General features: G+C 39.4%; 2 protein-coding genes across 12 annotated transcripts in view; one reads left to right on the top strand and one right to left on the bottom strand.

Annotated features, from left to right (window-relative positions):
• Positions 1-14356, bottom strand: part of CFAP91 (cilia and flagella associated protein 91) — a 39507-nt gene that overhangs the window by 17561 nt on the left and 7590 nt on the right. For all 5 annotated transcript variants that reach the window (XM_087957212.1, XM_087957213.1, XM_087957211.1 and 2 more), the window contains exons 7-12: positions 13542-13719; positions 11404-11561; positions 10510-10692; positions 10119-10261; positions 9583-9699; positions 3027-3098 (exon numbers count right to left, since the gene is read on the bottom strand). In XM_087957212.1, the coding sequence (XP_087813338.1) occupies positions 3027-3098; positions 9583-9699; positions 10119-10261; positions 10510-10692; positions 11404-11561; positions 13542-13719 (851 nt within the window). The remainder of the gene's footprint in view (positions 1-3026; positions 3099-9582; positions 9700-10118; positions 10262-10509; positions 10693-11403; positions 11562-13541; positions 13720-14356) is intronic.
• The window catches only part of GSK3B (glycogen synthase kinase 3 beta), a 145554-nt gene that overhangs the window by 128543 nt on the left and 2655 nt on the right, over positions 1-14356 (top strand). The gene's annotated exons all lie outside the window — the stretch shown is intronic.

Genomic DNA, 14356 nt, shown 5'->3' with positions numbered 1-14356 from the left:
TCCCCGCCCACTCACTCCTTACCCGGTAAACTTGCCTGCTAAATTTCTATTTTTTCTTTTTCCAACCATCATCTGCTTTTAAGCACAGCTGAACGTCCCTTAGGACTGAAGGTTTGCTTGCAAGCAAATTCAGTGCAGATTCACAGTAAGCAAATTTGAGAGACTGAGCTAGCCGATGGCAGATAGATAGATCACTGAATGATTCTGTGTGCAACTCAATCTGCCTGCTTTGCCTGATTTTGGGTAAAAGTTGCTCTTAAATAAAAAATCAATATTTATATAAATATTTATAATATTCACATGATTACCAAGCCACACTCACAAATTAGGCCATGCGCATAGAACCAGTTAACGGTCCCTGGGATCTAAAATTATGAGTTTGGTGGTCCCCGAGGTCCAAAAGGTTGGCGACCCCTGGTCCAGAGCATAAATACATGTGTGTTTAACAGAATTGAAAGGGACTAACCTCCCTCCTGCTCAGGCAGGAAAACGGAGGATGCCAAGTAGAGGTCCTGGGAAAGGTATCAGAATAACAGAATAACACTAGGGGAACCCTATACCATTTCAGAGAAATGGCTGTCCAGTCTTTTCTTAAAAACCTGCAATGTTGGAGCACCTAGAACTTCTGGTGGCAAGCAGTTCCACTGGTTAATTGTTCTTACTGTCTCAACTGTCTACTATCTACTGTCAGGAAGTTTCTCTTTAGTCTTAGTTTGCTTCTCTCTTTGTTCAGTTTCCATCCATTGCTTGTTTGCCTTGTGGTGCTTTGGACACTGCCCCCCCACCCCCCTTTCTGGCAGCTCCTTAAAAGCCTGTTGCCTATCACACTCTTGAGCAAATTTCCTCCTTTCAGCGGTCCATGAAAGTAAGTACATCTATAGTAGGTAGATAATAAGGTCAAAAAAAGGTGAACAACATTTTTACAGAACTATAGATAAGTTGAGGCTGGGTGTGACAATGAATGACTGGGAGGGGAGGGGCCAGGCGAGGCACCCCTTGATGTGAGTGACATTGAGTTGGTCATGGCCACCCAGTCACATGACCACCAAGCCACGCCCAGCCAGCAAGTCACACCTGCCCAGTCACATGACCACCATGCCACACCCACAAATTAAGCCACGCCCACAGAACCAGTTGTTAAGAAATTTGAATCCCACCCCTTAGCTTAGGGTTGAATGACTTGATGTTCTCTGAGCTTGGTTGTTTGCTTGCAGATATTTTATTACTCAACTAGTAACCTCATCAGTGCTAGTGATTGTGAGTTTGCTGCCTGCTTATGTACAGTAGCTTGCCTGTAGGAATGTGATTTTCTCTTTTGTAATTCCTGATTAGGTTATTGTTTTCTGCTTGTTTGTCTAGTCTTAATTCTTGCTTATAGGATGTCCAGTTTCCCAGATGAACAATAGTTGAATCTGTCCGTATGTTGTGAGGTTAACCAATTTCACAGTGTCTTCTAGCTGCTAGTTGGTTTCATGGATGCACTCTTATTAGTCCTGTGCCTGTCTGTTCTACATAGTGGTTCTTACAGTCACTGTCACCTCTTACACTGTATGTTGAAGATGACTTGTTTTTTTCTTTTTGGACTACTGGGCCATTTGATTTACTTAAGATATTTTGAGAGCTTTAATTGCTTTCTGTGCTATGGTAATGCCATGTAGTAAGTCTGTTGTTTCTGATATGTTTTTTATTGTACGGCCGTGTTATTCTTAACATAGCTTGTAGGGTTTGATTAGTTAGGCAGCTTTTTAATAAAGTTATATGGGTATTCATTTTGTTGGAAGATGTTGTATAGGTGGTCATTTTCCTTTTTTCTGGGGTTCTGGGTGGTTGCAGTGCATTTGTAGTGGCTTGAATAATGTTCATGTCAACTCATAAAATATTTCTATGGTCTTTTTAGAGTTGCCAACAGAAAGGGAGGGGGAGCAGTGTGGCAGCTTGCAAACTGAAAGTACATTCCATAAATAGTTTTCAAAGATAGTAAAAGATAGAAACTAGGTGACTGAAGTTTCTGCCGGGCAAAATTCTAACAGGAGAGCATGATTGATGACTCTTGGCTATGGATGTGTCCAATACACCCAGGGGGTGGGGGAAAACCAGGGTCAAGGGTGACAATGAATTATGTGTCTCAGAGTTGGCTAGACCCAGGCAGTGCTTGACATTTTAACTCCCAATAAATCCTTTGGAAGTTTTGGAAGTTTGGTTCTAGATTCATGATTTAAATGGGGGTAACTGCTGGAATCCTGACAGCTCTTACAGTCCTGTTAAATTGTGGGATGATGGGGGATATATAAAATATAGTTTCATGAGAATATCTTAGTTGACCTAAATAATCTAGTATAGTTTATTGTTCCTTCAAAACAATTGAAAAGACATGATTCATATGGGTTAGGGTGCAGATGTAGATCTTTTCTTTTTAAAATGATTTAATATGGTTTTATCAAGAAGAGTGCTCCACTCCTCTATTCACAATAGTATTCCCTATGCCTACAGGCTTGAAATTTTGGGCTTGGACAATCTGGAACTGCACTGCCTACGGTCCAATCTAAACATAGTTCACAAAATTGTCTGCTATAACATCTTGCCCATCAACAACTTCTTCAGCTTCAATCACAATAATACATGGGCAAACAACCGATACAAACAAAACTGATACAAACTCAATTGCAGAAAATACGACTTCTGCAACAGAGTGGTCAATGCCTGGAACACCCTACCCGATTCCGTTGTTACAGCTTCAACCCCTCACAGCTTCAGCCTCAAACTGTTTACCGTGGACCTCACCCCATTCTTAAGACATCCTTAAAGGGGCATGCGTAAGCACACCAGAGTGCCTACCGTCCCTGTACTAATGTTCACATTTATCTGTATTTACTTCCTTTGTTCATGTTTATGTTCATACCTATACTTATTATCTTGTACATGTTTGACAAATAAATAAATAAATAAATATAAACAGTTGGGAGACAAGATACAAATATTGACAGAATCTGTCATCAAGTTAATGGATGCCACAAAACAAAACTTACCATGTTTTGGATAGCTCTGCCTCGTATTAATTTCTGTACTATAATTATAGCCAATTCTCTCTCTTCATCTATCTGCAAAAGAAAACAAAAGCATTGGGAAATATGGCTATAAGCTAAAACATCTGTTTTCAAGGATTATGCCCTGTCTGATTCTGGATAAATTAAGTTGGTACATTTCACTAAGAGATTTGCTTATTGTTTTTGGCTACAGTATGCTGCCCAAATTCTTATTGGCATAAGATATGAAGAGAAACAATTAGTGTGACAAGTGAAGGTGAGAAATAAAAACAATAACTACATAAGGAAAAGTAATAAAATTAAGAGTAATAAGCTAAAGCAGCAGATAAGGAGATGTGAGCCAATCAACTATCAGATACTCTAGTAAGTCAAAACAAGCAACTGCTATCAGCTGCTGTTCACTGCCTCTCCCTAAACTGTCCTAATTGGCTCAATGTACTGTCTCAATGTTCCAGTGTAAATCATAAGGCCAAATGTGTTGGTTGCAGCAAACAGCACACTTCTAGAGTGAAAGCTGGCTTCCTTGTGTGGTAGTAGAAGACAGCTGACTATCAGGTAGGATGATTTGTAAAGAGACCCTCACCAAGTAAATAAACAAGGTGCCCTCAGCAAAAGAACAAAAAAATCCTGTCTGTAATAGGGAGTAAAATGATCCTTAAGGAAACTGAAGGCTGGCCTTTCTAAGCGAAGATATAACTCTAAGATATATCATACTTTATCCCCACCTCTCCATTTCAATTGTTAATACAAGAATGGAACCTGGATTCCTTTTGGCAAATAAAGCCTTTAAAAACCAAGTCCTTCATTAATCACTATTTTTTCAATTTTATATTCATAAGATCTCTTTCAAGATACAGCTTTCCTTATCCATTCAACACTCTCTCTGACCCTTAATCTACGTAGATAACAATTTGTATGCATGTTTTTCTTTTTCTCATGTTGAATGTGAATGAATAGACTAATGTTGGCACCGGAATAATCTGTAATTTCACTCTTCAAATTTATCATGTTATAGATTATGACAAACAGGATTGTTTCATTACAGCCTTTTGACTAAAATAATAATTAACAAAACTGGTTGCTCAGTACTCATTGTGTTAAAAAAAATCTTTATTTTTCTTCTCAGTCTAGGAAAGAGAAAACAAAGCATATTTTTCAAGTTCTTCTGTTTCTGATTGGAAAAGTATTACCGATTTCTTGAAATGCTTGGTTTTGCTTTCTTTTATTTGCAAAATTTCCAAAGAAAAGAATAAAAAAGTCTTTCATGTTCCAATAAATCAGAGAAGAACTGGGTGACTTCTCTCTGGTCCCTGTTTCTTTCTCCAAAATAAGCCAAGTCAGTTTCCAAAAGTGTGTAGATAAGGGCAAGTCATACATTTTCATTTTTTCCTGACTGATCATAAATAAATAACCTTTTCTCTATTATGTCCTTTTTCTTACATTTCTCCCATGAGCCCATTATCTGCAATTGCCACTTCTCCTTTTTCTTAAACTTGCTGTATCGATTTGTCTCCCTCTATTTCTAAACTAGGAAACTGATCATTGCAGGCTCAGTTTTTAGGCTGTTAACTGCTTTAGATCCCTCTTAGTTTAAAGTATTGAATATCAATTGATTATTTGATTGCTGGTAAATCATTACCCTCAAATATTATTTAATAATTTATATTGATTGCTTTTTAATTAGTTTTATTTGTGGATTTCAAAAACATATTTTTGTTGAATAAACTACAGGGTGAGGACCCAACAGTTTGTTACTGTGCAGAAATGTTAATAAGGGAGTTGCAGGCTTCCTGTCACCAATAAACATATTATGTTAGATAGCAAAAATGAAATACTATCAGAGCAGTGGGATAGAGCAGGGGTCTCCAAGCAAGCTGGCTGAGGAACTCTGGGAGTTGAAGTCCACAAGTCTTAAAGTTGCCAAGGTTGGAGACCTCTGGGATAGAGGACAGAGAAGATTCTCTCAGATCCAGTTATTAAAAGCTCTTGTTCCATGAAGAGTGAAGCTTCTGTTTGGGCTTTAATTTGCACTTGGTACCTAAATTACCCCCAAAGCTAAATCCTGCCTTACTCATGAAAGCCAGCTGAGTGACTTTGGGCCAGTCATTCTCTCTCAGCCCAATGCACCTCACAAGGTTGTTGTTGTGGGGAAAATAGGAAAAGTGTGTTGGATATGTTTGCTGCCTTGAGTTATTTATAGAAATGATAAATATGGGATGCAAATAAATAATAAATAATTAGCCAAATAGTGACTAACAACAACAATAACTTTATTGTCATTGTACATATATACAATGAAATTGATTTTGCTTCTGCTGGTGCTAACCATAACAAAAATACAACACGAATAATATAGAAAATGGATCTTATACAACTAATTAGGGAAAAACCCGTCATATGTTTCCATGTATGCATGGAGTGATTGTAGTTGTATTTAGGAGTCTGGCAGCCCATGTTTTTAAACCTGTTTGTCTGGCTGGCTATACTTCTGTGTCTTCTGCCTGATGGTAAAAGTGAGAAAAGACACTGACCAGGATGTGAATCGTTCCCTAAGTATCTTCCTTATTCTGCTGAAATGAGACCTGGCGATGTCATCTAGTGGTGTTAAGGGTCAACCAATGGTTTTTTGTGTCAAATTAATTACTCTCTGTAGTGCCTTTCTGTCCACAGCTATTGAACCAGCGTACCATACCGTTATACAGTATGTAAGGACACTTTCTATCGTAGACCGATAGAAAGAGGTCATCAGCCGTTGTTCCACCTGATTTTTCCACAGGACTCTAAGGAAATGAAGTCTCCGTTGAGCCTTCCTAACCACCAGGGACGTGTTATTTTTCCAGGTGAGGTCTTGACTAATAAGCACTCCCAAGAATTTAAAAGAGGAAACCCTCTCCATGCAGCCCCCCTTGATATAAAGTGGGCAGGTTCCTCTCTGTGCTTCTGGAAATCCAGCACCATCTCCTTTGTCTTGTAGTGTTTAAAAGTAAGTTGTTTTTTAAACCCCACGTGGACAGCTTCTGGACTTCTTCCCTGTATGCTGATTTGTTCCCTCCAGTTATAAGACCCAGCAGCATTGCAAACTTTGTTATGATGTTGGATGGATCAGAGGATATGCAGTCATGTGTATACAGCGAGTACAGGTAGGGGCTGAGCACACAGCCCTGAGGGGAGCCTGTGCTGAGCTTCAGGGTGGAGGATGATCCTTCAGGAAGTTTTTAATCCAATCACAAGTGAGGGGAGGGGAATTCAGGTCATTCAGCTTTTCAGTGAGGATGCCTGGTAAGATGGTATTAAAGACCGAGCTATAGTCTATAAAAAGCATTCTGACATAATTATCAAGGTGTCTCAATGTAGTATGTACAGCAGTGACGATGGCATCCTCTATCGACCTGTTGCTTCTATAAGGAAACTGATATTGATTGAAATTCAATGGAAGACAGGATCTGAGGTTTTTGTAAGACCAGTCTCTCAAAGCACTTCATTACTATAAATGTCAGTGCAATGGGTCTATAATCATTCAGGCTGTTTATAGCTGCTTTCTTCGGAACTGGAACTGACTGCTTTCAAGCATGATGGAACTCTAGCCAATTGTAGGGAGATGTTAAAGATTCTTGTCAGGACCCCTATTAATTGGTCAGCGCAGGTTTTTAACCATCCCCCAGCGCCCTGTCTGGACCTGCAGCTTTTCTGGGATTTACGGCCTTCACACAGCTCTCACTTGATGTTCATGCAAGGTGAGTGGCTGGAAATTAGAGGGCCTTTGGGCTAGAGCCACAGAGACAGGTCAATTATCCTCCGCGCGAAGAAGCTATTCTGCTCCTCCACCAGCATGGCATCAACTTTGGCTGTTTTTATCGTATTGCCCTTGTAATTGGTTAGATGTTGTAGCCCCTGCCACACCTGTCTTGAGTTTTCATCTGCCAGATGCTTCTCTCCCTTTTGTTTATATTTCTGTTTAGCTGCCTTGATGCCTCTCCTAAAGTTTGCCCTGGCCTTGTTGTATTCGTCTTTGTTTCCTGCCTTGAAGGTGGAGTTTCGGGTTCTCAGGAGTGATTGTACCTCTGCTGACATCCAGGATTTATGGTAACTGTAAACTCTGATGCTCTTATTCACTGTTACATTGTCTGTGTATGTTGTAATATATGAGAGAACAGCATCAGTGTATTCTTGCAGCTCAAAATGTTTGAATATGCTCCACTTGGTAGTCTCAAATAAAACAATAAAAAGAAAAACTTAAAATTGTCTTTAGGAAGTACATATTGGAATTAAAATTAAAAGAGAATCAGAGTAATAATAAATGTAACAGTAAGTGGTGATCTGAATGGAGGAAATTTCAGCATTAAAGGAGATTGTGAAGAAAAAGAGGCAGCAATAAAAGAAGCATAAATATAAGAAAGTAAACTAGATTTCATTTGGAAGCTCACTGATTTGGGGATTCTATTATCTGACTCTTGGTGTTCTGCAACTCCCCTATGGACCAACCGGCTTTTTTGGTTTGAACATCCTGTCATCCTTACATGAGAAATGCATACCCTCTGGCTTTCTTCCTCCTAATTACTACTGCCACCTTTTCAGATTGTGATCATCTTTTGTACATGTATTTCTGTTCCACCCCCACTTCACTTCATCTGTGCTACTGGTGTTTTATCCTTCCTTGTCAATCTGAGCTTATATCTGATGTGAAACCTGATGATGATCTCACGTATGTTCTTCTAACCTGCATCCATATGCAATAATAGGTTCTACCTATAAATGATTTTAGAACTAAGCCAAGCTTTTACAATCAACACTACACCTCAGCCAGTCATGAAAACGGTTAAAATCTGGCCAGAGGGTGCTCTCAGTCAGCTGCAGGACTGTTTTTAAACCACTGAGTGGAGTATATTTGAACATCAAGACCTGCATGAATACACTGATACACTGTACTCTCTTACATCAAAGTATGCACTGACAGTGTAGCAAAGGACAAGTGCATCGCAGTCTAGGGGAATTGTAAACCCTAGATGACTGCCGAGGTACAGACGCTTCTGAGAGCCCAGGATTCTGCCTTTAAGGCAGGGGGCAGGGATATATAGAGAGAGGCCAGGGCAAATCTTAGAAGAGGCATTAAGATGCCAAAACAACAATACAAATATAAGATGGAGAACCACCTAGCAGATAAGAACCTGAAGCAAGTGTGGCAAGGACTGCAGCACCTAACTAACTATAAGGGCAACACGAGGAACACAGTCAATGCTGTGTTCAAAAGACTGGTTCTCCAACACCTTAGGGCATGCCTCCCACCAGACTTTGACAAACATCAATTTGCATACAGGGGAACAGGTTGACAGGCGACGCCATAGCTACTGCCTTACATTCTGTAGTGAGCCATCTGGAGAAATCCGGGAACTATGTCAGTATGCTACAGCTCAGCCTTCAATACTATTCTGCCAAGCATCCTTATCGAAAAGCTGACTGACTTGGATTTTTCCTCTTCCACCTGCAACTGGATCAAAGACTTTCTGAGGGACCAACCACAAACAGTGAGGGCTGGGTCTGTCACATCCACCTCCCTGAAGCTTAGCACTGGCTTCCCACAGGGCTGGGTGCTCAGTCCCTAACTGTACTCACTGTACACACATGATTGTGTATCATCTGACCCATCCACTGTGATCATTAAGTTCGCAGATGATACTACTGTATTGGGTTTCATTACAGGTGGAGACGAAAAAGCATACAGGGGGGAGGTTCAAAAATTATCCTCATAGTGCCTAGAAAACAACCTGCACCTAAACTTCAGCAAGACAAAGGAAATGGTGTTAGACTTCCAGAAGAAGAGAGAGGAACCCGCCCCACTTTACATAGAGGGGAGCTGTGTGGAGAGAATTTCCTCCTTTAAATTCCTGGGGTTCTACCTCAGCGAAGATGTCACCTGGAAAATCAACATAACCCAGGTGGTCAGAAAGGCCCAACAGAGACTCCATTTCCTTAGGGTCTTGCGAAAGAATAAAGTGGAACAATGATTGATTACCTCCTTTTACCGATCCACAACAGAAAGTGTCCTCTCATATTGTATTACGGTGTGGTATGCTGGCTTGACAGCCATGGATAGAAAGACATTACAGAGGGTGGTGAGCACAGCACAAAACATCGTGGTCTGTTCCCTGATACCACTAGATGACCTCGCTAGGGCTCGCTGCCTTAGAAGAGTGAGGAAAATTCTCAGGGACGACTCACACCCTGGTCAGCACTTCTTCACTCTCCTATCATCAGGTAGAAGATATAGAAGCATAGCCAGCCGCACCAACAGGCTGAAGAACAGTTTCTACCTGTGGGCTGTCAGACTTCTGAACAGAAAATAACTTCGTGTCAACAAAACTTGCGGGGCCGGCGCATTGTGCAACAAGGTCGCATAAGGTAATAAGATTGGGTCTGGGTTAGGGACTCCTGTCCTCACTGTGAGTTGTGTGTGTGTGTGTGGGGGGTGTATGAAGGGAGGCTCAACCAATCTCATTGTACACATGTTGTACTCTGACAATAAAAGGTAATAATAACCTACTAGTGAAGGTATTTCCAATTCTGGAGTGGGTGGGCGAGGCAAAATCTTTGATAACCTCTGAAGAAAACGTAGTGGCTTGCGTGGCTCCTTAATATGTTCTTTTCTGTCTTGCAGTGTCTGGAAAAGTTGTATAATATGAAAAATCAGTCTGTATCTAATTGGCCCCAACATTATTTTCTTATTTACTATGTTCATAGTAAATAAAATTACTCATACATTTTACTATATTTATAGACAATCTCTGATTGAAATTTCCTATATTTTTACAATGTAATAAAAAGGAATTTTGAGGAGACAACCTAGAGAAAATATGTTTTTCCCCAGTTTAAAAGACTGTATGAAATAGAAATGAAAACAGAATGAGAGAAGATAATATAACACTGAAAATTAGCAATAAATAACATGTTTTTGGCATGTTTTGAATCTATAATTTTTCTTGATTTCTAACTACAAGTTACATTCCCAAAACCAAAAAGGCCACATCTTGTGGATGTCATGCACCAAAAGTTGAAATGGCCTGACAGAAAATAAAATACCTGGTAAACCTGTGCTAATTCCATCTCTAATCTAGCAGACCGCTTAGTGAATCCATCTTTTGTGGTTAAGCTTCTCGGTTTTGGAGCTTCAGTTCGGGGCTGTGTAACGGAATCAGGCAGAAATGCTTCTAGTTCAAGTAATCCTGAGAAAAATATAAGATGTACATAGAAACTAGAAGGTATGTTTTAACATCGATGCAAGAGAACTAACCTCTTTTGTCCAAGGTGACTCCTTCATAAATGGAGTTTTTCTCATCCATAAGAGTATTTCTATTTGTTTCAATGGAGTACTAATGCACAAGGATGCATGTGAATCTAACTTCCCACACTGGCAGCTCTGTATAGGACACAGTGATCCTGGAATGAATGAATGAATTTGAACATGGCTCACCTTCATAGGTGTTGAGAAAGGAATTCTTCACTACATAACGATCTGCATTATTATCTGGAAAGTAGCCAATTCTTGATAATGGAGCATAAGGCTGTGATTCATATTCAGTATAGTCCTTAATTACATTTCTTCTCTCTAGTTTTCCCTCTACATTTTTTCCCTTGGCTATTAATCTTCTGATTGCTGTAAATAAATTGCAGATAAAATTACATCAGTTTTAAATATAACAACTGACCTCTTCATTTCCTTGAAGACTGAGATATGGCTACTACTATTTCCATTTGCTAAGAATGAGATAATGAAACATCTTGTTGCATTTTTGTTAGCAGCCAGGTTTCCCAGAGCAGGAATGTGGAGATATAAACAGGCAATTACAAACACGGTCAACTGCAATGAATTCATTAATTACTATAAAGATGCAGTCCTAGCCATGTTGTGTTGCTGTCCTAGTGGACAGCTCTAACCAATTATTGTCCTTTCAGACCTTTAGGTATTAATATAATCTACACCGGACATCTATACTGGAAGTTATTACACTAATTTAGTGCTGAGAATAAGTTGGCAGAAGATGAAATTGACTTTGAAGATAAGCATTCTATCATGTACCTAGCATTAAACTATTTGGTTGAAGAATAGTCTCAGAAACAAAAAACAACTCTACATATAGCATTTGTAGACGTCAAGATTCTTTGACTTTTTGACAATGAAAAATTACCTTGGTATCCTTGTCATATTTCTATAGATTCAAAATTATGATCAGATATTAGGGATTATTTCATGGATAATAATTAGGAATTATTTTGTGGATACTGGGCACTTGACAGACAGAAATTAATGCTAGGAATTTCAGCTTTCTTGAGAATATACTTATTATCTAATGATTTTGCTCCATACCTTTTATGTGTTCGTGTTGAATCTTTTTCACTTTCTTTTCTTTTTCTTGCATAAGTTTAAACCAGTGTGCATCTAAGCAACTGACATTTAATTCATTGTGCTTCTCTTCTCGTTTCATCAGCAAGGCCTTTAGAAGGTTTAGTCTCACTTCTTGCAGTCTTCAAAAGAGCAAATACATGTCCATTTATTATAAGCATAAATATTATTATATCCTTTATCTGTAAAAAGGAATAATCATGAGTTCTTTATGTAGAAGATATAAAGTATATTCTCAAGAGAACTTTATGTGAAAGTCTACTAAAATCTGATATTGGAAATAGTGTATAAGAAATCAATAATAACATAATTTAGATGTCTACAGCAAATAGCTAGAGTACTGTGTAGCACCAATCATGCATTGCCAAAAACTTTAAGAAACCTGTTTACTGAGACTGCAGAACCCAAAGGCAGATCACTAAACATCTGACAGGATAATGCACTATTAATAGACTGCATATAGTTTAACATCAATCTCTCTTATGCTGTGTCTAATCCTATAAATATTTATATTATAACATAGCATGCAATCTCAACAGTGAATATTGTACATAAAAAGAGGGCTTTCCATAATCATTGGGTTTGACTTTGATCAACTCATATTATCTAATAAATTCATTTCCAGGCCTACAAGTATAGATACTATCAAGCTTATTTCTGTTTCCAGTAACCAAGAGAAATAATCAGTGTATTTGTTAAGATATGCGGATAGAAATCAAAAGATTATGAGTTTTAGTCCCACTTTAGGTACAGAGCCAGCTGGATAACCTTGGGCCAGTCACTTGTTTTAGCCACTAGGGAGGAGGCAATAGCAAACCACTTCTGAAAAGGCCTGACTAGAAAACTGACAAAAATGTATTTGAAGACACACACACACACAGCCAATAGAAATAGTTACTGTGTGTTTTTCAGTTGCTGAAATTTATATATAACAATGGGAGCTTAAAAAAAGCAAAGGATTGTGTACCTCCCAAAATCCTTACAGAATGCTCTTCTTGTAAGTTAGCACCATATTCTATCATAAGGCCTTGGATAACATTTCAACTGCATTTGCATTTCAGAATGCAAATTATATATGGACAGTTCATAACCAGCCAAAAATTCCTGTCTTTCTTTTAAGCGTTTCGCTTGAAGAATTTTAAGAAACCCAGAAGCTTACACATATTGTAAGTATTGCCTCTTCGATGTTTTATTCTAATTATATATTACTGCTTCCATTTAGCACAGGGATGTCAAACTTGATTTCATTGAAGGCCACATCAGGGTTGTGTTTAACCTCGGGGGGAGGAGCATAGCTGGGGTAGGCATGGCCAGGTAGGCATGGCCAGCTCAACATCACTTGTGTGTGGGGCACCTGTGGTGGCCAAGTGCCAAGTGCTTCCTTCCTTCCTTCCTTCCTTCCGTTCTTCCTTTTCCTTCCCTCTTCATTCTCCTTTCTTCTTCCTTCCCCTCTTTCCTTATTTTTCCTTCTTTGTTCTCTTCCCATGTTTCTGTCTTTCTCTTTTTCTTTCCTCTTTCCCTTTCTCCTTTCCTTCTTGGATGTTCAAGTGCAAAAGGGGAAACATTTCTCTTTTTGTTTTTGTTTTTAGTTTGTTTTGCTAGCTCTCTGCCAGCGAAAACAGAGCTTAGGGGGGCTGTGCACCGTCTCCCCGGGCCCTGTTTTCAGCTGCGACGGCCTCCTGCAACTCTCTACCAGTGAAAACAGGCCCTGGCTTGGGGGGTCATTTTCGCTTGCAGAGGGCTGCAGGAGGCCGTCATGACCGAAAACAGGGTTCGAGGGAACTGCAAGTGCCCCCCCCCCCGAGCTCTGTTTTCACTGGTAGACGCACCATTCCTTTGCTGTTTCCAGGGTGGCCCCACAGGCCAGATCTAAACACCCTTTGGGCTGGATACGGCCCGCAAGCCTTGAGTTTGACACCCTTGGTTTAGCAGAATACAGCTGGCCATCATAAATCCAGAAACCAAATATACAGCATGCTGACCATGTAGATGATTTGAACCATGGCATTTTGGGGCCAAGAAGTATTCAGATAACACACACTTCCCATTACCACGTCTGCCAAGGATGGGGGTAAGAACATAGGAAGATAAAAACTACCTACTCTTCTATTTCTTCCTCCCGAAAGGCCCACTCTTTTCTCTCCATTTCCTCCATCATTTTCCTCCGTTTTGCAATGTGCGCAGCATCATTCAGTGGTGGAAGAGTGGCCTCCCAGGCTCGTTTCTCCCGGGCTCGTTCAATTACTTCTACTTCTGCTTGAGTTGCTGGAAGGCCATGACCTTGAAAGAACAGGAAACAATAAGCAGACAGAAGGCTCAAAATACAGTATTGTGAAGCATAGGAGCCAAAATATTATTTTAAATTCTAGTGTAGTGCAAAATTCTAAAGCTAAAATTACCCCTTGAAGTATTGAAAAATAAATGATTAGAAGTCATTTTAAACCATCATATTCAATCTCTCCCTCAATGCTGAAATCCAAAGTAAAGCATCCACCCATTCCTGTCAAACCCTTCTTACTGCTACTAAGCTTTTCATAATATGGAAACTGGAATCTACCTTCCTATAATACAAAACCATTGTTTTATTCCTTACATATGTTTGAAAAGTGTCATATCCCTTCTCCAGTGATTTATCTTAAAATTTAAACAAATCAACTTCCTTAAATTTGCTTGGTAATTTTTATATTCTGTTGATCCCTTTTGTTAGACTTCTTTATCTAAATCTTCTTTATCTTAACCTGCTTCTAATGCATTTTGGGAGTGTATTCAAAGAGTATAACCATATCCCACTGCAGTCATATTTTCTCAACTCTAAACCCTCCCAGCTCCTTCAATCTTCTTTCACTGAACTTAATTTTCCGGCTTTTGATTGTAATTATTGCCCTGTTGTAATTATTGTTCTTAGAGTGTAATGCCC

Source organism: Notechis scutatus, chromosome 2, assembly GCF_049901735.1.
Source record: "Notechis scutatus isolate UNSWTSFEM ecotype Mainland chromosome 2, rNotScu1.2, whole genome shotgun sequence".
Lineage (NCBI taxonomy): Eukaryota > Metazoa > Chordata > Lepidosauria > Squamata > Elapidae > Notechis > Notechis scutatus.
Note: the sequence above shows the minus strand (reverse complement) of the source record. Positions and strands in the feature narration are given on the sequence as shown.